Source organism: Lissotriton helveticus, chromosome 10 (genome assembly GCF_964261635.1).
Source record: "Lissotriton helveticus chromosome 10, aLisHel1.1, whole genome shotgun sequence".
Lineage (NCBI taxonomy): Eukaryota > Metazoa > Chordata > Amphibia > Caudata > Salamandridae > Lissotriton > Lissotriton helveticus.
In genome coordinates this window covers 55,251,520-55,276,786 of record NC_136071.1, presented here as the reverse complement: position 1 = coordinate 55,276,786, position 25,267 = coordinate 55,251,520, and the positions used below count along the sequence as shown (strand labels likewise).

The window sequence follows — 25,267 nt, the reverse complement described above, 5'->3', positions numbered from 1 at the left end:
AAAGTTTACACTGCAGAAACACTTCTAATTTCCATCAAGCCTTTTGGCTGCTTTTATCTGGACCACTGTGGTCCTTTGATTTTGGATATTGCGTTTACATTTAATTCTGTTGTAGTTGATTCTTGCTCTAGGTTCCTCTGGGTTTGACCACTGCACTTGGCTGATGCTTGAACTGTTATTAAAGACATGTAATATTTGCCCAAACGCATGCATGCAGTACACACCACTGGGGCCAGGGCCCAGACTTTGCATCTAAAGCATGTTGGTATACTATGGCATCCCTGGGTGCACATGTGCATTATTCCTCTCCATACTGGCCAGAGAGCAATTATTGTAGGGAGGATGAACAGTCCTTATCAGCTAGAGTATTAGTCACTGGGCTTAGCTGAATTCATCACCTATATGGAGTTCAACAGGCTCTTAACAACCTCCCTAAAAGATCTCTGTGTAGCTGAGCCCCATATGTAGTGCTTTTTGGCACTAAAATCTATGTTCCAGACCTTGACAGTCTAGACATTGTGGAGCTGCCACACCCTTTGATGTAGATAAACATTGTGTTGTCTCACAGGATCTACAAAATATCTGTGACACACAATACTACAAACATTTAACGACATCTGCTTCTGGATAAATTGACGAGACACCTGAACCTTTCGTAGATCGATTCATAAGCTTGAGGATGTTGTGCGAGAGATCTTGCTACTGCTTCCTGGTTCTAAAGACAATCGTTTTGTCTCCTTTGATTATGTCAAATTACAGAGATTAACAGGGACCCCCTGAGTGGAATAAATGTCCTGGGTCAGGGTAAAGCAAATTAAGGCAAAGGTAAACACCCAGGGAAAAAATAGGAATATCTGGCAAAGTAAAATACGATAAGGGAGAGCAAACACAAGGAGAGAAACAAAACAACAACGTGCTATGATGGCGTAAGGAATTTAATTATACTTATAAAACTTGATATGGACATATTCAATCATACAAAAAGTTTTGTTTTAAATTCATTAAAAAAAAGAACAGTTTTTCAATCAAGATAATGCACAGTATTCAGGGAAATGTTAGAGCATTGATAGTTCCCAGAACTGATTGAAGAAGCTGATGTCTGTCAACGCGTTTCGACACATACAATGTGTCTTTATCAGGACAATTTCAGCATAGTTCTAAAATTAAACAGATAATGTTTTAGATCACTCATTCTTGTGTTTAGTACAATACAATTGTTGTAGATTGTCATAATTGTGCTATAATCTTTTGCCAGATAATTGATGGTTCAACATGATATACCGCTAAGAAAGGACATATACACTGACTTAATACTATTTACACTAGTTATAATCATATTATACAGTATACAAACCAATACCAACATGCATAATCAGAAACTCATAAGAATAAGAATGGAGACATTAAATAGAGATAGAAGGTTCCTGGTGCTAATAACCTAGCTACATTTTAAACCAAGCTTCTAATTCCTTGGGTGGATTCCATATTATAAAACCTACAGTGCTGCCAGATGAAGCGTATTCATTAGCTACATCTTCTGGTTGGTTTGGGTCATGGTGGGATCTTATTGTTTAGCTATAGGCAGGGTTATATTGAACCTAGACTACTGTAATTATCTATCCTATATGCAATCTTAGACAAAGTTGCTTACCTTTAGACGTGAAAAAGGTTTTTGGAGATTTTAAGTTCAGATTCGTAAGTATAGATATTGCCTGTTTGAATTAAAAATCTAAAAAAGGGGGGGAGGATAGAGAAAACAAAAACAAAAATTATATTTTGCTTGGGGATAGAGGAAACAAAAACAATAATTATATTTTGCTTGGGAATGAGAATATCTTCATGCTATTTTCTTCTTGAAAGCCCACATGGCTATTCATTTATTTGTATATTGGGGGAATATTCCTAAACAACTATGCATCTACGTATTTGACAATACTTTCAATTGAGAGGAAAGCCATGATTTTAGAAAACTTTAGAGTTTGATATTTCATTCTGTCTTTGTTGCTGCAATTGCCCTTAACCCCTTCCATGCTGCTGCGATTCTGCTCCTGTGCTGAAGATTTCAGCGCGGGTGCGATCATGACGGCACCCAGCCGTCATCAGCACATGAGCACTGTAGTGCATGACGGCTGGGGGCCGTCATCAGCATGCAAGGGGTTAAATAGCAAGAGCAGGGATGAGTCTGTGCGCTGGAGAAGGAAATACAGCGTCACGAACATCCAGCTACTCATTGGGAATCATGTTGGTGACAAGATATCTAAACATGAAAGTTCTATAGGGGTCCTAGTTATTAAGGTTCACTTTAACATTTCTAACATTGGGGCATACCTGCTATCGTCTTACGTATGCTTCGTGACGAATCTTTTATTAAAAACGTGAGGTGACTGTAAAGAATACCTTCCGATGTTGGCAGCTTGCCATCTTGCAATCTATCGTAAAGGAAGTAATAGTCCCATAGATAGTTTGTAATGTCAATACGAATTTCCTATTCAGGCAGCTATAAATTATCGCGAGATTTACCTTTGGTTCAACAAAGACGCTTACAACGTTCCCTCTGAATACGGAAATCTTTACGGGTGAGAAAAACACATCCTATTCACAGCATTCTAAAAAGAAATGTGTAAAAGAAAGATGTCGTGTGTAGATATTCATCGATACAATCTGGATTCAATTTCAGTTACCATCGAAATGGATAATGTTACCTTCAAAGTTGGAGCTACTCATCCGAGAAGGCACGACACGGCTTCAGGTTAGTTTCACCACATAAAAACAAATAGGGCAGCGAGGTCCGTGATTCTGCTGTCCTAAAGGGCAATAATTAAAGGATATTTTATGTAAAAGGTAAAAACATAAGCCGTACTACCGTCTGACAAAAGACAGCAGGATTTTACCTGGTAACAAGGCAAATTAAGGACGCTGTCCGCTCACGGCTTTATGTTATATCGATGCCGGAAATCAGCATAGCTCCACCCGCATATGCGTTTTTTTATCAAACTGCCGAAAAGATAAAAATGGGGTTGTTAAAAATTACTCTAAAGACGAAATGTCTTCTGGGAATTTTGGGTTCGTACAGAACGCACGTACCTTTTCCAATATTGTGCAACGGTGTCGTGGGTGGCGTCTGATGACTCGTCTGTGCAGAAAGGTTTGTAAACTCGAACCCGATACGTTTATATATGTGATCTCCCAATTGGCTGACAAATGTAGAAACTCCCTCTCTTAAAGGGAGAGGCCATTGTACACTACAAGAGGTTCCAGCATGATTTAAAGGGAAAGGTGCCAGCAGTGGTTGCACCAAAGAGAAACTTATCATCCTTTGTTTCTTTTTATTTTCGTGCAACCTTATGAAAAACAACGGTTTGGGCCACGTGCATACATGAAACCACAGTAAATGTCACTGTATGGTCCTAGATGACACGAAGACTATGAGAAAAATAATAGAGAAGGCTAACCATAATTACAAAAGGAATCAAAGGGGTCATCAAGGTTTCCTATATGGGAGATTTTATTTAATTGCATTTTCCCACGGAAGTTCATTATTTAGCCCTCGATTGAAGGTGCCAAGAGTGAATATCCACAAATGTGGATTATTATTATTATATCCAGTAGACTTCCTTTTTCTTTCTGATTTTTTCTCCCCCTTTATCATTGGGTGTGTGGATTTTCTCCAAAACACACCATTTTGCCTCTGTAGGGGAGTGCTTATATTCCACAAAATGGCTCACCAGCGGTGCTATATGTCTCATTGTTTTGATTGCAGATCTATGTTCTGTCATGCGGGTCTTCATTGGGCGTGAAGTCTCTCCTACGTAGCTCAGATTGCAAGGGCATACGATGAGGTATACCACATTCCGCGTGTTTTGCATGTGCAGAGTTCCTTCGCATGAATGGTACTGTCATTAAATACTATTGTTTCGCCAGTGATAATCTGATCACAGGATTGGCAAGAACCACAGCGGGATGTACCTCTGACTCCATTAGTGCCATCGATAGATTTCTGCACATATGGGAGATTGTTTGTAGGTTTGGTAAAACGTGATCGTACTATGAGATCTTTAAGATTTTTATTTCGCCGGTGAGCAAACATGGGTTAAGCAAGTTTGTTTTCAGTCTGATTTACATTAAGGAGATACTAATTAGAGTTAATCACCTGCCTAACGGTGGCATCTAAAGTGGAATGCTGGTTATACAGACTAATTTCTGATCTTGTTTTTGTTTTTGTGTGTTAAATAAAGAGTCACGGTCATAAAACCGTGCCCTTTTATAGGCTTCCCTAACTAAGCGATGGGGGTAACCTCGCTCTAGAAACTTCTGTTTCATTATTGTAGATTGGGTGTCGTAATCCTTCAGATTTGTACAATTGCGTCTCATCCTGAGAAATTGAGAAAAGGGGATGCTATCTTTTTGGCATCTAGGGTGGTAACTCTTAAAATGCAGTAGAGTATTCCTTGCAGTTGGTTTTGTGTACAGATCAACCTCTAGACATCCATCATTATGTCTGATGTATATATCTAGGAATTCCACCTGTAATTTATCTATGTGGGCAGTGACCTGGAGATTGGCATCGGTGAGATTCAGCCATGCTAGAAATTCTTCCAGAGTCCGTTCCCCATCGGTCCATACAAAAAAGATGTCATCAATGTACCGGTACCAATGGGAAACAGACTCAAAGAAGGGGGCGATTTCATTGTAAATAAATTTGGACTCGAATAGCGACATATATATATTCGCTATCGAAGGTGCCATGCTTACACCCTTTACCTGTAAATACAAATTCTCTCCAAATTCAAAGAAACTTTCTTTCATAGTTACTGAAAGACATTCTTTAAAGAAAGGTTTCGAGCACGGTATGTGGTATTCGTCAATAAACCACATAGTCGCATCGATGGCTTCAGTTTGTGGGATATTACTATATAAGGATTCGATTTCCAGAGTGACTAAGACATCTGTATGTTTCTTAAAAGGAAGATTTTTTACTTTTGAAATTATGTCCCCTGTATCTTTGATATAAGATAGTGTAAAGGGGATATAAGGACGCAGGATCTTATCTAGATATTTAGAGACAGCTTCAAGAGGGGTTCCTTTCGTAGATACGATAGGTCAATAAGGGGGGTCATGCTCATTCCTATGGATTTTGGGTTATCCATATATGCAGGACACTTTCTTTTCAGATTTGTTCAGGAAAGCATATTCTTTTTCGTTTATGATACCTGCATTATGGGCTTTTATAGTTATTCTCTGTATTGTTTTGACAATTCTTTCTGTAGGATTTAATTTAATTTTCTTGTAGAAAGAAGAATCATTTAGCATGTTTGTCATGTTGGTTTCATACCTGGTGGAGTCCAAAAGGACAATACCACCCCCTTTGTCACTGCTCTTGACAATGATAGATTTGTTGTTTTTTAGTTCATTCATGGAGATATATTCCTCTTTGGTGATATTGTATCTTGGTTTGGGAACAAACCGAAGCGCTTGTTCTAAACGATTCATCACTACCTTTTCAAATATGGCAGTTTCTGGGCCTATTTGGTCCAAAGTCGGAGTAAAAGTTGAAGGGAGGGACACTAGGCTTTGTATTCTATTGCCTGCTTCCGATTGTTCACTATCACAGAAAAACTTCTTTAATCTGATCTTTCGAAAGAAAGAATGAATGTCCTGATATAGTTCGAAAAGATTAACTTTAGAGGGGGGGACAAATGATAGTCCCTTCGTTAATAGGGACATATCATTAGCTGCCAAGTTGTGTGAGGACAGATTAAAAATGGGTATCACATCCCTTGTCGCCAATACTGCTTGCTGCGAGTCTCCAGGTATTGATGAGGTTCCTGAGGATACTGATGGTTTTGGTAAGGGCCCCTCGACTGGTTTTGAAATCTGACTCTTTGGCATCCCCGTCGTGCACTGCGCTGGCCTAAAAAAGGCTGGCGAATGTTTCTTCGGCCATTCTGAGGGTTATATGGTCCCTCATCTTGATAACCCATTTTACCATCTCCATCTGAATCAGGGTCAGAGGAATCTGAGAAGGTGTTAATGTTTTAATGTGAATTATAATTGGGTTCTCCCTGCTGGTAATCAGTCTTGTAAAAGTTGTCTCCAATGTAGCGATATGTACGTTCTAAAGTATAAAATCTTTTATCTTTTATGAATTTATCGTTTTTCCTTTTTTTAAATAATCTATAAAGGACACAACATCTTTTTTTACTGTTTCTAGTTGTTTATCTGCTTCTTCTAAGGTAGTCGCTCTTTTAATTTTTTCTTCAAGATCTATCTCTTTCCTTATTTCTGAAGCTAGCTCTTTTGATGTGGATATTATTAAAATCATCAGGTCTCGTGAGCATCGGCTGGCTATCATGCTCCACTTGATGAGAAAGGTTTTAATATCTACAAATAAACCCGGAATATTACGGACTCTAAGTCCTAACGGAAATATGCCTGCTTTTAAATAATTAAGCATGAACTCCCCATGCGCTTCTATTCGGGCTAACTTCTTTTGTAGAGCCTGTAGTTTATTGATGTCACTATTACTCTGAGAATTAGATGTGGAGCTGTTACCAAATGCTGCACTTGTTCCTACCAATGTTTCAAAATCTTCATCAGAGAAACCAAACGTCTGAAGGTTGGCCATCTTGTGGGGTTTATACTATAGCACCAGTACCTAAAGGGGTACAGGGAAGAAAAGATTTTGAAAACAGCTTTGTGAAATAGAATACAGAGAACAATGTATAGAAAATAGCCTATATTAGTCCTTAAGCGGTAATTAAATATCGAAAGACACATCCCACACGGATGCACCGTGGGTAAATTATAGAGATAAACAGGGACCCCCTGAGTGGAATAAATTTCCTGGGTCAAGGTTGAAGCAAATTAAGGCAAAGGTAAACACCCAGGCAAAAACCATAAGAATATCTGGCAAAGTAAAATATGATAAGGGAGAGCAAACACAAGGAGAGAAACAAAACAACAATGTGCTATGATAGCATAAGGAATTTAATTATACTTATAAAAAGTTGATATGGACATATTCAATCATACAAAAAGGTTTTTTTTAAATTCATTAAAAAAAGAACAGTTTTTCAATCAAGATAATGCACAGTATTCAGGGAAATGTTAGAGCATTGATAGTTCCCAGAACTGATTGAAGAAGATGATGTCCGTCAACGCATTTCGAAACATACAATGTGTCTTCATCAGGACAATTTCAGCATAGTTCTAAAATTAAAAAGATAATGTTTTAGATCACTCATTCTTGTGTTTAGTACAATACAATTGTTGTAGATTGTCGTAATTGTGCTATAATATTTTGCCAGATAATTGATGATTCAACATGATATACTGCTAAGAAAGGACATATACACTGGCTTAATACTATTTACACTAGTTATAATCATATTATACAGTATAAAAACCAATATCAACATGCATAATCAGAAACTCATAAGAATAAGAATGGAGACATGAGTACGAAAAAGAGAGATAGAAGGTTCCTGGTGCTAATAACCTAGCTAAATTTAAAACCAAGCTTCTAATTCCTTGGGTGGATTCCATATTATATAACCTACAGTGCTGCCAGATGAAGCGTATTCATTAGCTACATCTTCTGGTTGTTTTGGGTCATGGTGGAATCTTATTGTTTAGCTATAGGCAGGGTTATATTGAACCCAGACTACTGTTACTATCTATCCTATATGCAATCTTAGACAAAGTTGCTTACCTTTAGACGTGAAAAAGGTTTTCGGAGATTTTAAGTTCAGATTCGTAAGTATAGATATTGCCTGTTTGAATAAAAAATAAAAAAAGGGGGGGAGGGGGGATAGAGAAAACAAAAACAAAAACAAAAATTATATTTTGCTTGGGGATAGAGGAAACAAAAACAATAATTATATTTTGCTTGGGAATGAGAATATCTTCATGCTATTTTCTTCTTGAAAGCCCACATGGCTATTCATTTATTTGTATATTGGGGGAATATTCCTAAACAACTATGCATCTACGTATTTGACGTTACTTTCAATTGAGAGGAAAGCCATGATTTTAGAAAACTTTAGACTTTGATATTTCATTCTGTCTTTGTTGCTGCAATTGCCCTTAAATAGCAATAGCAGGGATGAGTCTGTGCGCTGGAGAAGGAAATACAGCGTCACGAACATCCAGCTACTCATTGGGAATCATGTTGGTGATAAGATATCTAAACATAAAAGTTCTATAGGGGTCCTAGTTATTAAGGTTCACTTTAACATTTCTAACATTAGGGCATACCTGCTATCGTCTTACGTGTGCTTCCTGACGAATCTTTTATTAAAAACGTGAGGTGACTGTAAAGGATACCTTCCGATGTTGGCAGCTTGCCGTCTTGCAATCTATCGTAAGGGAAATAATAGTCCCATAAATAGTTTGTAATGTCAATACGAATTTCCTATTCTAGCATCTATAAATTATCGCGAGATTTACCTTTGGTTCAACAAAGACGCTTACGACGTTCCCTCTGAATACGGAAATCTTTACGGGTGAGAAAAACACATCCTATTCACAGCATTCTAAAAAGAAATGTATAAAAGAAAGATGTTGTGTGTAGATATTCATCGATACGATCGGGATTCAATTTCAGTTACCATCGAAATGGATAATGCTACCTTCAAAGATGGAGCTACTCATTCGAGAAGGCACGACACGGCTTCAGGCTAGTTTCACCACATAAAAACAAATAGGGCAGCGAGGTCCGTGATTCTGCTGTCCTAAAGGGCAATATTTAAAGGATATTTTATGTAAAAGGTAAAAACATAAGCCGTACTACCGTCTGACAAAAGACAGCAGGATTTTACCTGGAAACAAGGCAAATTAAGGACGCTGTCCGCTCACGGCTTTATGTTATATTCATGCTGGAAATCAGCAGAGCTCCACCCGCAGATGCGTTTTTTTATCAATGGTTGCTGGCACCTTTCCCTTTAAATCATGCTGGAACCTCTTGTAGTGTACAATGGCCTCTCCCTTTAAGAGAGGGAGTTTCTACATTTGTCAGCCAATTAGGAGATCACATATATAAACGTATCGGGTTCGAGTTTACAAACCTTTCTGCACAGACGAGTCATCAGACGCCACCCACGATGCCGTTGCACAATATTGGAAAAGGTACGTGCGTTCTGTACAAACCCAAAATTCCCTGAAGACATTTCGTCTTTAGAGTAATTTTTAACAACCCCATTACTATCTTTTGGCAGTTTGAGAAAAAAACGCATATGCGGGTGGAGCTCCGCTGATTTCCGGCATCAATATAACATAAAGCCGTGAGCGGACAGCGTCCTTTAATTTGCCTTGTTACCAGGTAAAATCCTGCTGTCTTTTGTCAGATGATAGTACGGCTTATGTTTTGACCTTTTACATAAAATATCCTTTAATTATTGCCCTTTAGGGTAGCAGAATCACGGACCTCACTGCCCTATTTGTTTTTATGTGGTGAAATTAGCCTGAAGCCGTGTCGTGCCTTCTCGAATGAGTAGCTCCATCTTTGAAAGTAACATTATCCATTTCGATGGTAACTGAAATTGAATCCCGTTCGTATCGATGAATATCTACACACAACATCTTTCTTTTACACATTTCTTTTTAGAATGCTGTGAATAGGATGTGTTTTTCTCACCCGTAAAGATTTCCGTATTCAGAGGGAACGTCGTAAGCGTCTTTGTTGAACCAAAGGTAAATCTCGCGATAATTTATAGATGCCTGAATAGGAAATTCGTTTTGACATTACAAACTATTTATGGGACTATTACTTCCCTTACGATAGATTGCAAGACGGCAAGCTGCCAACATCGGAAGGTATCCTTTACAGTCACCTCACGTTTTTAAGAAAAGATTAGTCTCAAAGCATACGTAAGACGATAGCAGGTATGCCCCAATGCTAGAAATATTAAAGTGAACCTTAATAACTAGGACCCCTATAGAACTTTTATGTTTAGATATCTTGTCACCAACATGATTCCCAATGAGTAGCTGGATGTTCGTGACGCTGTATTTCCTTCTCCAGCGCAAAGACTCATCCCTGCTCTTGCTATTTAAGGGCAATTGCAGCAACAAAGACAGAATGAAATATCAAAGTCTAAAGTTTTCTAAAATCATGGCTTTCCTCTCAATTGAAGTAATGTCAAATACGTAGATGCATAGCTGTTTAGGAATATTCCCCCAATATACAAATAAATGAATAGCCATGTGGGCTTTCAAGAAGAAAATAGCATGAAGATATTCTCATTCCCAAGCAAAATATAATTATTGTTTTTGTTTCCTCTATCCCCAAGCAAAATATAATTTTTGTTTTTGGTTTTGTTTTCTCTTTCCCCCCTTCCCCCCTTTTTTTAGATTTTTAATTCAAACAGGCAATATCTATACTTATGAATCTGAACTTCAAATCTCCGAAAACCTTTTTCACGTCTAAAGGTAAGCAACTTTGTCTAAGATTGCATATAGGATAGACAGTAACAGTAGTCTAGGTTCAATTTAACCCTGCCTATAGCTAAACAATAAGATTCCACCATGACCCAAAACAACCAGAAGATGTAGCTAATGAATACGCTTCATCTGGCAGCACTGTAGGTTATATAATATGGAATCCCCCCAAGGAATTAGAAGCTTAGTTTAAAATTTAGCTAGGTTATTAGCACCAGGAACCTTCTAGCTCTATTTTTCGTACTCATGTCTCCATTCTTATTCTTATGAGTTTCTGATTATGCATGTTGATATTGGTTTGTATACTGTATGATATGATTATAACTAGTGTAAATAGTATTAAGTCAGTGTATATGTCCTTTCTTAGCGGTATATCATGTTGAATCATCAATTATCTGGCAAAAGATTATAGCACAATTACGACAATCTACAGCAATTGTATTGTACTAAACACAAGAATGAGTGATCTAAAACATTATCTGTTTAATTTTAGAACTATGCTGAAATTGTACTGATGAAGACACATTGTATGTGTCGAAACGCGTTGACAGACATCAGCTTCTTCAATCAGTTCTGATAACTATCAATGCTCTTACATTTCACTGAATACTGTGCATTATCTTGATTGAAAAACTGTTCTTTTTTAATGAATTTAAAAAAAAAACTTTTTGTATGATTGAATATGTCCATATCAATTTTTAGAAGTATATTTAAATTCCTTATGCTGTCATAGCACGTTGTTGTTTTGTTTCTCTCCTTGTGTTTGCTCTCCCTTATCGTATTTTACTTTGCCAGATATTCTTATTTGTTGCCTGGGTGTTTACCTTTGCCTTAATTATGTCAAATTACACCATGTGGCTGATACTAAACAGTAGACCATGGGGAGTCCTTGGTAGCTCCTCCACTCCACTCGCACATCATACAGGAAAATCCTCTGCAGCTAGTGAGCACCACCGAAGCTGTCCCTTCTGAGCTGGGGGGTGGAGACTTAACCACAATTAATCCCTACATCCATAACCAGCAATACAACTGAAGTGAACTCTGCAGTTACTCTGAAGTCTTCTGTGGCTGAGGTCATTTATACAGATCCAACTTCCTTGGATTCACCTCTTTTGGATTTTGTGAGTCAAGTTGCGGTATCTGGGCCACCAGTTTTTCATCTAACTGCTTCTTAATATTATTTGGATCAAGATGATTTTTCCTCTGACAGTTCTTCTGTTTAGATACTCCTCCATTAAATATCTGTGTTTATATTTCTTGGCTGAAACTCATTTTTCCGGTCCTGCCTTAGATATATAATTGAATAACACTTTGCTTGTTCTTATTTCTCCCTGTGGATTGGATTTGTGATAGTTTGTTTTCCTGCTGATTAATTGCGGTGTTGACTCCACACTCTTCTTCACATAAGCTAAAAAGAGAATCTTGTGAACATTTCAGCAGCTCCAGTAACTGATTGAATCATCTAGGATAAAGTTCCATTTGATATATTCGGTCCTACATAGATCCTACAGATACCATATATTGTTTGGATTTCTATGGGTGATGTAATTGTACCTATGTTACATTTGGATGATTAGGATGTTGAAACTGTAAATTCCATGCTTTTAGACCTAGAATATTATACTGTTTTGGAATCAGATGATCTATATTTAACTTCTGCAAATTATTGGAAAATGTTTTGTTATCATCATTTCGGACATCATTTTATCTACTGAGCCACTGTCAAATGCACTATTTTTATTTACACAAAATGGAAACATTGCCCATCTCCCTAGCAAGGGAGCTCTAAAACACATAAAGATAAATTAACATATTTATCAGGATATGATCTAACATCATAATATTTCAAATAGTTTCTACACCACGAAAGAAATATATGCTTACACAAGCTAAGCTAATCTATTCAACTTTGTTTGTTATCCAATTAGCTGTTAAAGGCTATGATTTGTTGAAGATGGAAACTTTGTTTCAAGCATGTTTAACCCCAACACAAATGATCTTCCTGAATTATATTGTACAGCAGACTGGGACTGGCTGAAATAAAAGACAAGATTACCCTGGATATTCCCTACATAGCTTGCTCTGACAATTGGAAAACACTAACAAATTAGACTGAGGAACAACTCAATAGTATGTTGCAGAATAGTACATTCAATTCCACATGTTCAGGTCCTAACAGGTGGTTATGTGGCCAGTGCACAAAAATGGTAGCCATACTCACTTCTTGAATTTCAACCTGGGATTCAAGGCAAGTCGATCCGACCCCTGATATTCCTACTCCCAACATTCAGGTTTTGCTACCACCTATTCGGTGGGGAAATTGTGTCAACAATGGTCCGATCATTCCACACTGTCTGCAGTGAAATAACATATTTTTCTCTTGTCTGAAGACATGGACTTATCAAATTTTTATTACGCCACATGCCCCCACATTTTTAAAAGATTTATTTATGCTACGTATAATGAAATTTGGAAATTGTCACAAATGGAAACTGCCGCACAATTAAGATGAATTGATCAAGATCATTTGGATAAAGTGTTTGTTGTTGTTAATAATAGTATTAATACACTGTCTTCTCTCATTTAGAATTTGAAAAATAATGTATCATCTGTAATCTTTATCATGCAAAGTGACAGGTCAACATTGTATAATGGACAAAGTCAATTTAGATCGTTCATGAAATTTAGCTGGACACTTCAAACCCTTAAGAACGGGCACGTCCATTGGTACTATCTTAATTCCAGCCATTTATTTTTGCCCATTAACCTGACACGTAACTCCTGACAAAAAAAGATGCCACGTATATAATATTGCATTTAGAGAAGTTAAAACTACTACCGTTCAGAATAGTCGAAACACCTTCAGCTGTTTTGTTAATACACGGTGTCATTTATTTACTAATTTTGCCATTTAAATTCACACCCTGCATGAAACAGTTCCCAATTAGTAGATATGAACCCCTAGGAGGAAGCTTCCTTTATGAATTACTAGCAGCGCGTCCCGACGTTGTCCTGGTATGAAATAGAATGTGTGTAATAGGCAAGGGAAATGTATTTTAAAATCTTGCGTTAGAGAACATTTCTAGCATGAAATGTCACAATAGTTAGGCATGTGTGTGCAGATACTGTGTGTACCTCGGAGTAAGAATTATTAGCAGATGTCTCTAGTGTGTATGTACTCCACTTCCGTAGGTAAGCGTGTGTGAAAGTGCATTCAGTTGTAAATTTCGTGTCCCCGCAGGCACGCTGAATCACGTCATCCCCCGCTTGAGGACCGGCTCCAGTTTTGTTTGATGTTGTGCTTGTGGTGTAAAGTCGTTGATGCAGAGAGGTGAGTGGGTGACAGCGCGTGCTGGAGACGCTGCGCGTGTGGGAAAGTGCAGTCAGTTCAAAGGTTAGTGTCCCAGCAGGCGCCCTTAGTCGCGTCATCCGCCGCCTGAGTCCGGCTCCAGCCGTGGTTGATGTTGTGCGCCTGGTGGCAATTCGTTTATGCAGAGAGTTGAGTGTGTGACAGCGCGCAGGAGACACTGCAGTTAGTGTCTCCGCAGGCACGGTCCTTTATGCAGAGAGTTGACTGGCTGACAGCGCGCAGGATACTGTGCAGTTATTGTCCCCGCAGGCACGATCAGTTGCATCTGCCCCTGCCTAAGCCCCGGCAATTGCCGCGCCCAGTGGCCACACCCCTCGATCCCGCGCATTGCCGCACCCATTGGCCTTGGCCACGCCCCTGGCCCAACACACACGTTTGTTTTCCACACGCCCTCAAGGCACGCTTTTTTGGGGGGGATGTGCCGCGGGATTGTTGCCGGTTGTTGCGCCCATTGGCCGCACCCCTTGCTGCCACGCAATTGCAATTGCCACGCCCATTGGCCTTGTTCACGCCCCCAGCACACCCCCCCAGCACAACGCACATATTTAAGGAACACTTTATTTTTGTCGTCATGCCGCGTCCCGCCCACGCCCATGCATACAAGGGATTACTTTGCTGGTAAGGTTATTTTAGCTTTCAAATGTATATGGTGGGCATCTGTATAGCCTATGTCCTTCTGCTGCAACTGCCCTTTCCAATGCTGTATTGGGTGTTGTGATTGGTGCTGTGGTTCCTGAGATTACCCGCCTCAAAGGTTTGGGCTCTCTCTTTATAATATTAGGATAGATGGTCACTCCTATTCTCTTATCGGTGTGATTACTGGAAAGGAATGCGACTCTTCATTAGGATATTCCATCACCTGTAAAAATTTGACTGTTCATGATGCATGTAATGCTGCAGTAATACATTTGGCCTGATTTCTAATTGGCATTCCAGGACCTGCAATACTACCACGTATCACTGTAATTTCAAATGGAAGCTATCTAATGCTGAGTGATCAAGACTGCTGCATGATGCAAGCTGGGATCCCATATATTGTATCAGTTTCCAAGATAATAACTTCTCCTGATAATGTCCTGTTACCATCTCATAATGGAGGGGGTAAGCGATAGCTCGATATGACATTCAATTCCAACATTGAAGGCAGAGTTCAGCAAGCTAAGAAGACTTAAAGCACTATTGTTTCTGAAAGAAATTACTTTAACATCTGCTCGAGACACTTTCTAATTACAAGTTGCAAGGACATCTAGTGAGATACAGTCCTTCTAAAACACAGATCTTCCCCTAAATTTCAGAAAATTATTTAACCATATTTTCAATACATCTAATAAAGATGACCTTGCACACTTCATTAAGATTGTGGGCTCTGGCTTAGTTAGTTCCTTACAAACAATCTTTGGAGTAATACCAGCATTTATTCATTCTCTTTTTTCTAAAGTGTTTTGTGGATCCCCACTGCTGTCATTCCTCATTTGTGTCATTTTGATGTTCCTTTTGAAAGCCTACTGGAACTACCATTGCTCCAGCTGTGCAGTGAGCACATGCTCTGACTATTTGGAGTCTTCATGCTCCAGTAACTGGACCTAGACTGGTCATTAACATTCAGACCTGCCTGGTTTATCTGTGTGCAACCCGTGTTTCAAGGACTCTGGTGCCCCTTTAAATGGGTACTTGATATGTACCTGGCTTTGCAGACACAGGCTCCTATTGACCTGCTGATGAGTACATTAGCTACCCATTTTCAGAGTTGGTCCCTGGGCCTATCGCTTCTCCAGAATTTGAGCTATGAGCCACTCCTTCCAGAGGGAGATGTGTGCATTGGCACTTTGATCTCTAAATGCTGGCTCTCAAAGCACAGATGCAGGTTACCCGGCAACTTCATCAGCATTGGCAGAGACTGAGGATCATGTCTATCCTCTGGATCTTATTAACTGCACTATAATCCAATCATCATGTGTGGATTCACTTGTCTTTGAAATTGCAAGTGGCATCATGGATATCTCTGACACAATATAACTTTGGCACACCTTTTAAAAAAATGGCTAATCATATATTATTTCCTATTCTTTGTTATCACTGTAACCCATTTTTTTACAACATTGTGTTAGTGATTCCTTGAGCTTGCTTGTCTTGAGACTTGCTGTCTAATATTTATTATATAGTTGTGTCACTGTCCTGACCAACGAGAAGGTGTCATGAGTACCCTTTAGGTCCCACTGTATTTTCATTCCCATGTTAGCCAACTTTATGTAGTATGCCACTTTTGCTTTGCACACCTTACGAAACGCATGCTTGTTTTTGTGCCACACTGTTATTTTACAAATATGCGGCATCTTTTGTCATTTCTTTCTACTAGTGGGATTCAGTGTGAACATTTCCCTGCAACAGTGTCTCATTTTATTTGCTGTCTGTCTGGAAAAAGACTGAGACCTTAAATGTTTTTTTCCTTGTACACGTGCTTTAGTTGTCATATCAAGTGTTTAGACCGTCTGGCCTCCAGTTGCCACAGCAACAGAAAAAGCTGAAAAAGGGCATCTTAGATGAAGCACCTGCACTCCTTCGGCACTGGTAACTGTGTTGGAGCCCTATCTGTGGTAAGTGCTTGAGCCTCCCTCCCAATGTCAAACTGTGGCCCGGACCAAAGAAGTCTGATCTGGCTGTTTGTGTGTTAAAGCTGTTTAAGCTTTACAAGACATAAAACTGATTTTGACTAACAAAAAATAATGAGCACCTTGCACACATCTTGAAATTAGCATTACAACTGAGAAAAGTTAAAGTAACAGCACTGTAAAATAGTGCTTGAATTTGTAGAAATTGAGTTGCAATGTGGTTGACATTGTTCACAAATGAATTACTTTATTATTTTACCAAAATAACAATGAAAAGTATTCATAAAAATGCTTGCTATAAAGGAAATTAAAAAAGAATGATTAGGTTAATCATGCAAATGTGTTAACACGAGTAATGCAACCTAGCATCTTTAGTTTTGTTGTATTGTAATGCATCTTAGAGAAAAGAAAGTGCTGCAAGATTAAAACAATATGTCAGAAATGGGTAAAAACTTTCAGAAATTATGCTTTATAATACATATGTAAGATATATGTAAACAAAAAAATATTATTACATTTTGAGAATATTTTTCCTGTATGCTCTTTTAAAATATAATTTAGTGGTAGGCCACAGTTAACGCTGAACATTTCTATGCAATAATCTATACTACTATTATAAAGGAAGAACTTTGAACCTTTGAGGCGGGTAAACTCGAGAACCACAGCGCCAATCCACATACCCGATACATCATTGAAATTCTCAGGGTGTGCAGATGGACATAGGCTATATAAATTTAAAAAATATACGTTATTTAAAAAATTTACGAGAAAAAAAAGAGTAGTCCCATGGAAGTAGCGCCGGCCGCGACGTGTGTGCTGACGTCAGTGCTGTGCCTCTGCGCCGTAATTATTAATGACGTGTTGTTGGTTCCTGCAGAGACCAGGAGCTCCGTTTGAATGTATGCAGTACTCATGGCGCAAGAAGAATGTGTAGGACACGTTAATGATTTGTAGATCCAGTCATCTAACCACTCATTGCTCTTACCTGACCCAACACTACAAGAATGGGATTAGAGCACATGAGTTTTGCTTCTAGGAAAAGACGTGCTTCGCTGTTCTTTTTCCAAAACTCGGGTAAGGTTTGTAGCTAGGCCTCCCTCTGCACACCTCTTTTTGCGTTTTGGGGGGTCTGAGGAGAGTCTTCCTGTGCAAGTGCTTATAATCATGGTCACTGCACTCATGCTATTTTCGTGTCGTTTCCCACATTTGCCACATTATCCATCAACTGCTGCATAATCTGAAGATTTTAACAAAAAGAATGTTTTGTTTGTAGCTCACACCGATCAACAGTGACTAAAAGTGTGGTTAGAAGTTGCAGTGCAATGGAAGGCCCCTCACAAAGTTTGACTGGTCACCTTTCTCTTGAATATTGCTATATCAGGGTGTTAAACTTTTATTAATGAAGTAAAACCGACGCGCAGACAGTGTTAAGAATTGTAATAACAAAGTAATACTATCACAAAATGCGATGCATTATGCTGCATAGTTTGCCTTTTCTTGCCATCAAATGAAGTCAACTCTGAGGCATGATCGTCCCCGCCACATAGTTCAATTAACCCAGATTATAATTAACTGGTTCTGCCCTGGGCCTAATGAATTAGTACCCCTCAGGCAGCTGTGCGCATGTTTAAATGTATGAACATTTATGTCCCACTTGCTCCCCGGACATTTTGATTTCCAGCAGCAATCGGGGCGACGAAAACATTTTCATGGTCGAAATTTACTGTCCAGGTGTACACTATAGCACTGTGTGATCTTCATAATGCCCGTCTGTAGCAGCAGAGGTGTTACCGCTCTTTCCTGTCACTTTTCTGTGTGTGGGGGTTATACTGCAAACCACAGACTCTAACATGCAGTCACAGCTGTTGCTCGCCCACCTGCTGCTGCAACTGAGCAGGAAGGACTAATCTTCTCTTTAGCCCACAACACAATTACACCGAGAGGAAAGCCAGTGGCGTAATGATTGCCCCCCTACAGAATGTGATATGGTACACCCGAGTCTCCCATATCGATATCGAGATCGTCATTAGTCTTTGGGCTGCATGGGGCCACCCATTGAAGAATTTTGGGCACACTGGTAGTGACAGTCGCTCATTCCCAAAGCATTATTATATATGGCACTGAGTTGAGGGCCCTTGGAGAATCTGCTCAACCCCTTACAGGAGATTCTGGGAGAGAAAATAATGCCAACGTATTTTTATTTAGCTATCCATACCACCATTTTATCATTTTAAAGTGCTGTTATCAATGAGTTCTTCTTTTCACAGATTTGATGGTTTTCAGTTGGATGTATGACATTACAAAGCATGATTTTACATCACATGCTTTTACAACGCGGTTTTTACAACGCATACCATTACAACGCATAGTGCTTTTAGGTGCTGAATAGTGAATTGTTTAATTTACTATTCCAACTCCAGTCCCCTTGGATAGTAGGGAAGGTGTTGGATAGTACATTAAACCTATTCCCTATCCTGGAGCGCCCCCCAGCGCAATGCGTTGTAATGGTTTGCGTTGTAAAAGTTGCGTTGTAAAGGCACTGCGTGGTAAAAGTTGCATTGTAAAGGTTGTTTACCTTCTCAGTTGACTGTCCTCGGAAGGATGGAAGGTTGGAAGGTTGTGTTGGCCGTGATAGGATTCAAACTTATGGCCTGTAGTCTGGAACAGGTATTAGCAGTGATTATTTAATTATTTAACTAATAGAGACACATTTCCTACTAAATGAGGTAGAAAAGAGAGGAAGGGGAAGCAAGATTTCAAAGAATACTGGCGTGGAAATCTATACTACTATTATAAAGGAAGAACTTTAACCCTTTGAGGCGGGTAAACTCGGGAGCCACAGCGCCAATCCACACACCCGATACATCGTTGAAATTGTCAGGGTGTGCAGATGGACATAGGCTATATAAATAAAAAAAAATACGTTATTTAAAAAATATACGATAAAAAAAAAAGTAGTCCCATGAAAGTAGCGCCGGCCGCTACGTGCATGCTGACATCAGGAGCGCGGGGAGGAGCGACGTCCAGGAGCGCGAGGAGGAGCGGCGGACATGAGCGCGGGGAGGAGCAGCGGACAGGAGGGGTGGAGCGGTGAGGAGCGGCGGACAGGCTGGGAGGAGCAGCGGACAGGCGGGGAGGAGAGGGGAGGAGCGGCGAGGAGCAGCGAGGAGCGGCGGACCGGTGAACTCAGGAGCGCGGGGAGGTGCGGCGGATGAGGTAAGGCTCCGGGGGACCCACGGACAATGTCGGGGCGGGCGGGGGCCCTGAAGCCAAGGTCGGGACGGGCTGCTACTCCGGGGGACCCACGGACAATGTCGGGGTGGGCGGGGGCCCTGAAGCCTGATTGCTCCCGGACAAGGTCGGGACGGGCTGCTAATTGTTTACAATATTATAGCTTTTTCACATATGATAGAACCCATTGAAAACATTATGTCTGAATTTAAATATGAGATTCCCTAGCTGAATGATAAATGAGTTACAGCTTAGTAGAAACCAGCCCCATGAGTTGATGGGAATGCAGCCTGCTATCTGCTTCAGGGAAGGTTTAATAAAATATCTGTTAAACTTCCCATTAGCCTTTCAAACTAATGTAGATTCTTAGTTTTGCCAATGTAATGAGAAAAGACTGGTCTATCAATACAACACTCTTTATTCTTTTGTGATTTTTATCCAATATACACCAAAAGTATCCAGTTACCCTTAATTAAGAAGCCACACATCAGCGACTTTAGAAAATCATATAATGCATTATTTCAACTAAATAATGAGGATATCTTTGACTGTGTTGGGCTGTTTCTGAAGGTCATAGTATGAGCACGGAAGTCTATGTCTGTTTTAGAATTTTAGCATATTTTTAAAAAAATTTATTAGTTGCTTTTTTAGCTGTTGATTCATATCTATGATGATGTATTCACGTTTATCTCTTGCATTGCACATCACATGGTTTTAATCATGTACTTTTATGGTTTAAATGTACAAACCAAGAGAAAGAGAAATTCTGCTGCTTAAATAGTCAACATGCGTATCCTGCTGATGTGTCAATTCTAACAGGAGTAAAGCCCATTTTATTCCAATAAAATTCTATTTTGGCCTCATAAGAAACTAGATCACTAACGTGAAGGACATCACCTCCCCCCAGAGTAATCATTCAAACAATGACACTCACCTCTCGCCGGATAGTCACATATTTTCAAGAAACATATATAAACATATCTCTTAATCGTAGCATAAGTGAGGCTCAAGGTGAAAACAGAACTTAAGTTTCCCCTTACCCACATTGGTACACCTTATTTTACCTTTCTCTCAACAAATCTTTCTCTTGGATACGGCATTAAGGAAGGGCTGAAATAGGCCATCCAGACATTTTCTCTATCTATTATTGTAAAATGACACTAGAAGTAAAATCAAAGATCAAACTTTTGTCTATTCTGAAGAATCACTAAGATGTTTGCATATGTAAGTTTTACAGACATACACACAAATATCTTTTTTGAGTGAAAATTGTTTTTTGTATTCGCAAACTAGGTTTGTCTTCATGAAATAATTTACTCACATGCTTTTTGTGTCAGTAAATCTTCACAAAGGCATAGTTAGTGGGTTCTAAAGGGTGGTAATGAGTGGTAAGTTTCTGCACATTCACAAACATAAATATTGGTGGGGATTAATAAACCTCTCTCCGTGCCACCCCATCCTGAAAATCGAGCAATCATTTTCCTGTGGAGAACAATGAGCATTTGTTATGTAGTGAGGGCTGAGCCTCGTTTGTGCACAATGCTATGTTAGTATAGGCTTATTAGAAGTTTAAACGCCATTTTACCTTTTGCTGCTTTTGCTCACAACACTGCATATAACTGTTGTTATAAGTTAGGCTGCGTGAATTACTTCACATGAGAATGGCTTGTTTTCAGCATCCCTAGACTTACATTGCGACTCTAGTTACGCCTCCAAGGTTACCATAGCAAAGTAGCTGTTGTTCGGGCTGATCGGCTCACGTTTTAGCCATAACATACATGCAGCTGCAGCCAACGTGATTCTGGCGCCTTTAATATTGCACTGTAAGCATCATTTGAGGCACTTGAAAGAATGTCCATTTCCAGAGAAAAAGAGCTTTTGCAGATCCTGATGTGATTCACTCCTACTGATCTTAGAGGTATGGGGTTCCCCACACAAGCCTAAGAGGCCTTCTATATTTTATAAAACATAGTTCCTAGCAAGGGAGGGTGATATACTAGGCGCTATAATACCTATTTTCACCATCATTGTAATATGATTTCTCCTTTTGTGTTTTATGGAGTTGTAACAATTAAGCATGAGCGCAAAATCCCCTCCGCTCGCGGATTTTGCGGATTTTCGGTAAATTCGCGATCCGCGAACTCCCGCGAATTTACCGCGAATCCGCAAATCCGCGAGCGGCGGATTTCGGGGGCACAAGTTCAAGCCTGCCTGGCCTGTTGTAACTAATTTACGATGGCGCCGGCAAGCTGCCAGCGCCATCCTAAAATAGTTACTAAGTTAGCTTCAACAGGAAGCTCTAATAGATAAAACAAAGCAGGTGCTCGATTTTATCTATTAGAGCTTCCTGTTGAAGCTAATTTAGTAACTATTTTAGGATGGATAATTACAACAGGCCAGGCTGGTGTGCTGTCTCTTCATCTGCTGCTCTGATGGGGCCCAGACCCTTTGGAACCCCCGCCCACACACTCGCGCTGTGCACCGTCCTCCCGCCATTGACCCACAATGATGGACAGCTCAACCAAGGGACCCCTGCGCCCCTCGGGGCGATCGCATAGTAACACACACATGGTCGCTGGAACTAGTTGAAACTCTAATTCAGTGACTCAATTATCAGCCAAAAAACAATCGTGAGCGTTGTCAAGGCTGGGCAGGTGTGCCTTCTTCCCAAATCTACCGTCGAAATCAGCTGTGATGCTGGATAGAGGCCTATGCATCCTTGACTTTCACGAGCGCAATCCCAGTGCTGTTCCTGTGACCAGGAGCTTCTGTATCTTCATCTACTGGTCTGATCGGTCTCTGACCTTTCATACAGACAAGAGGCATGTGCACTCGCATGGAAGCCCCGCCCGTTTGTCCCCGCCCACACACTCGCTGTGTGCACCGTCTTCCCGCCATTGACCCACAATGATGGACAGCTCAACCAAGGGACCCCTGCGCCCCTCGGGGCGATCGCATAGTAACACACACATGGTCGCTGGAACTAGTTGAAACTCTAATTCAGTGACTCATTCATCAGCCAAAAAACAACCGTGAGCGTTGTCAAGGCTGGGCAGGTGTGCCTTTTTCCCAAATCTACCGTCGAAATCAGCTGTGATGCTGGATAGAGGCCCATGCATCCTTGACTTTCACGAGCGCAATCCCCGTGCTGTTCCTGTGACCAGGAGCTTCTGTATCTTCATCTGCTGGGTCATCTCCATTGGGCCATGCTGCTCGATCAAGGAAACCACCAGGACTGAGGCTTAATTACAACAAAGGGCTACCTCGGACCCACTGAGTAGCTCCTGAGCACGTTGGAAGACCTTGGCAGTCGATGAATTGAAGTGAGCTGGGCAGGGGCAAGATAGAGAATTGAGGCCCGATTGGGACTGTCCCGGGCGGTGCGGCCTGCGCCTGTCCCCCAGAGGGACAGAGACAGTCACTGGTCGCTGGCTCAGTGGGGACCGAGAAGGAGGCGCCCATTAAGGGGGTGCAGAGGTACCTACTTGCAGAGGCAGCCGGGCTAGACCCTGGGGTGGATTGTGGGTGGGCTGGCCTCCCCCTGGCATTTGGGCCTTTGGCCCCCGTTGGCTTCGACTGAGCCCCCGCCAGACATCACAACTATCGCTGGCCCACGCTGGGATTGGCCGCCTGCTGACCTGGGAGTTACCCCAACACAAAAATAAAATAAGAGGTGCCCTCCCCCAGGCACTCGCAGATATACCAAATATGACACGTGATATGCTGCAGGGAACTAAACAGAGCCCGATCGACCGGTACACGGTCGCATGGAAGCCCCGCCCAAATCCGCCAGTCCGCAATCCGCAAAATTCGCGGATTTTGCGGATCCACGATCCGCAAATCCGCAAATCCGTGAATCGTGGATCCGCAAAATCCGCCCATGCTTAGTAACAATGCTGATCATATTATTTCCAATCATATGTCTGCTTATGTTTGCAAAGATACTGCATCTTAGAGCACGTCGTTAAAATAAATATTTTAGCCTTTCCTGTGTCTCTTTTTTACTCCTGTTGTGGACTGGTATGAGAGTATAACAAAATAGTGTTCTTGTTTCCCACCATTCCTGAGTATAACCTAAGCTGCATGTTCTGGGTTGTCTAATCATAGGTTCCTTTGCTATAGGACGAAGAGCTAATGAGACACTGATGCTAAGTGGTTTCTAGGTACTGAGGTGAGGTTTTTGGTCCACCACAATTCACTGAGGTCCTGGGTCTCTGTGCACAGTTCTGTGTAGGAGCAGAATCCCTGCAACAGTTACTTTTTCGCAGATTTTCTTATGTGTTAATGTATCCGAATAATTTTGCTCATAATAACATGTGCATGGTTTTTGAGTTATAAATCTGCACCTGTGGAGATTGTAATGGATAGACCCACAGGTGCAGAAATACCACTTTCAGTAAGATTAAAACCCACAGTGTTAGGCACAATATTGGTGTCGTTCTCACTCAAGAATACATTACACCGCATGACATCCTGATTTCAGTATATAAACAGTTTCAGAATCTAATCCAGGTTTTTCGAAGAGCCCCTTTGACCTCCTTGTTCCGCAAGCTATAGATGAATGGGTTTAGCATTGGGGTCACTACAGTGTATATAACACTGATCGCTTTGTCATATTCTAAAGAGTAACTTGACGATGGCCGGAAGTACATGAAGAGGATTGCACCATAAAACAATCCAACAGCAGTAAGGTGTGATGTGCAGGTGGAGAATGCTTTGTTCCTCCCCTTTGATGACTGAATCTTAAGTACAGTGGATATGATTCTGACATATGATATCAGAATGACTATCATGGGCCCCATGATGATGAAGGAGCCCTCAGTAAAAATGATCATCTCATTTGCAAAAGTGGTAGAGCATGAAAGCTTCAGCATAGGCGGGACATCACAGAAGAAATGATGGATTACATTGGATCTGCAGAAAGATAACCTGGCACTCATAACTGTGTGCATCAATGCATGCAAGGACACTATCACCCAGGAGCCAGACACCAGTAGGGCACACAATCTCCAGCTCATGATGATTGTATAGTGCATGGGATCGCAGATTGCTAGGTAGCGGTCTAATGCCATCACTGCAAGGAGGAATCCGTCCATAACTCCAGCACTGAGAAAGAAATACATCTGGATGAAACAGCCATAGAATGAAATCGTCTTTTGCCCAGAAAAGAGATTAAACAGCAGTTTGGGTACTGTAGCTGTTGATAAGCAGAGGTCGACCATCGATAGAGTGCAAAGAAAGAAATACATAGGGGTGTGCAACTGATGACTTCTGATGATCACTGAGATAATGGCAACATTTCCAATCAGGGTGGTAGAATACATGATGAAGAAGAGTACACAGAGGAAACTATCATGCTTGGGATTACTCGACAGTCCCACAAGAACAAATGTATCCATGATGGTGTGATTATCCATCTACACCGGGTCAATTTGCCTGTAACAAGAGAGCAGAATAGACATCATTAGTACGCTATGATAGAAATGCAGCACATATGACAAATGTTGAGCTCTTTGACTCAATGAAAGAAATACAATATTGAAATCCACTACAATTGCCTACTGAATTACACAAAAGCTGCCATCTCTGGCCAAGTCCTATGTTCATGGGTGGTGCATGC

At 40.6% G+C, this 25,267-nt stretch overlaps 1 protein-coding gene across 1 annotated transcript; it reads right to left on the bottom strand.

Annotated features, from left to right (window-relative positions):
• Nucleotides 1–5,768: 5,768 nt before the first annotated feature.
• On the bottom strand, nucleotides 5,769–25,064 carry LOC144783856 (olfactory receptor 1E16-like). The gene is made up of 3 exons (XM_078662605.1): nucleotides 24,155–25,064; nucleotides 21,804–21,887; nucleotides 5,769–6,016 (listed from the first exon to the last, which is right to left on the bottom strand). The coding sequence occupies exons 1-3, from the start codon at nucleotides 25,062–25,064 to the stop codon at nucleotides 5,769–5,771; spliced, it is 1,242 nt and encodes a 413-aa protein (XP_078518731.1).
• Between the last annotated feature and the right edge of the window lie 203 nt (nucleotides 25,065–25,267).

What these genes read in the sequence shown, in the direction of transcription:
- LOC144783856 (XM_078662605.1), bottom strand. Translation starts at nt 25,064, where the DNA reads ATGGATAATCACACCATCATGGATACATTTGTTCTTGTGGGACTGTCG. An exon ending in GGCTCTTCGAAAAACCTGGA is followed by an intron (nt 21,888 to 24,154) that starts TTAGATTCTGAA and finishes CAGCTTGCCGGC; the next exon opens with GCCATCGTAAATTAGTTACA. An exon ending in CGCGGATTTGCGGATTCGCG is followed by an intron (nt 6,017 to 21,803) that starts GTAAATTCGCGG and finishes ACACCTTCTCAG; the next exon opens with ATTCCTCTGACCCTGATTCA.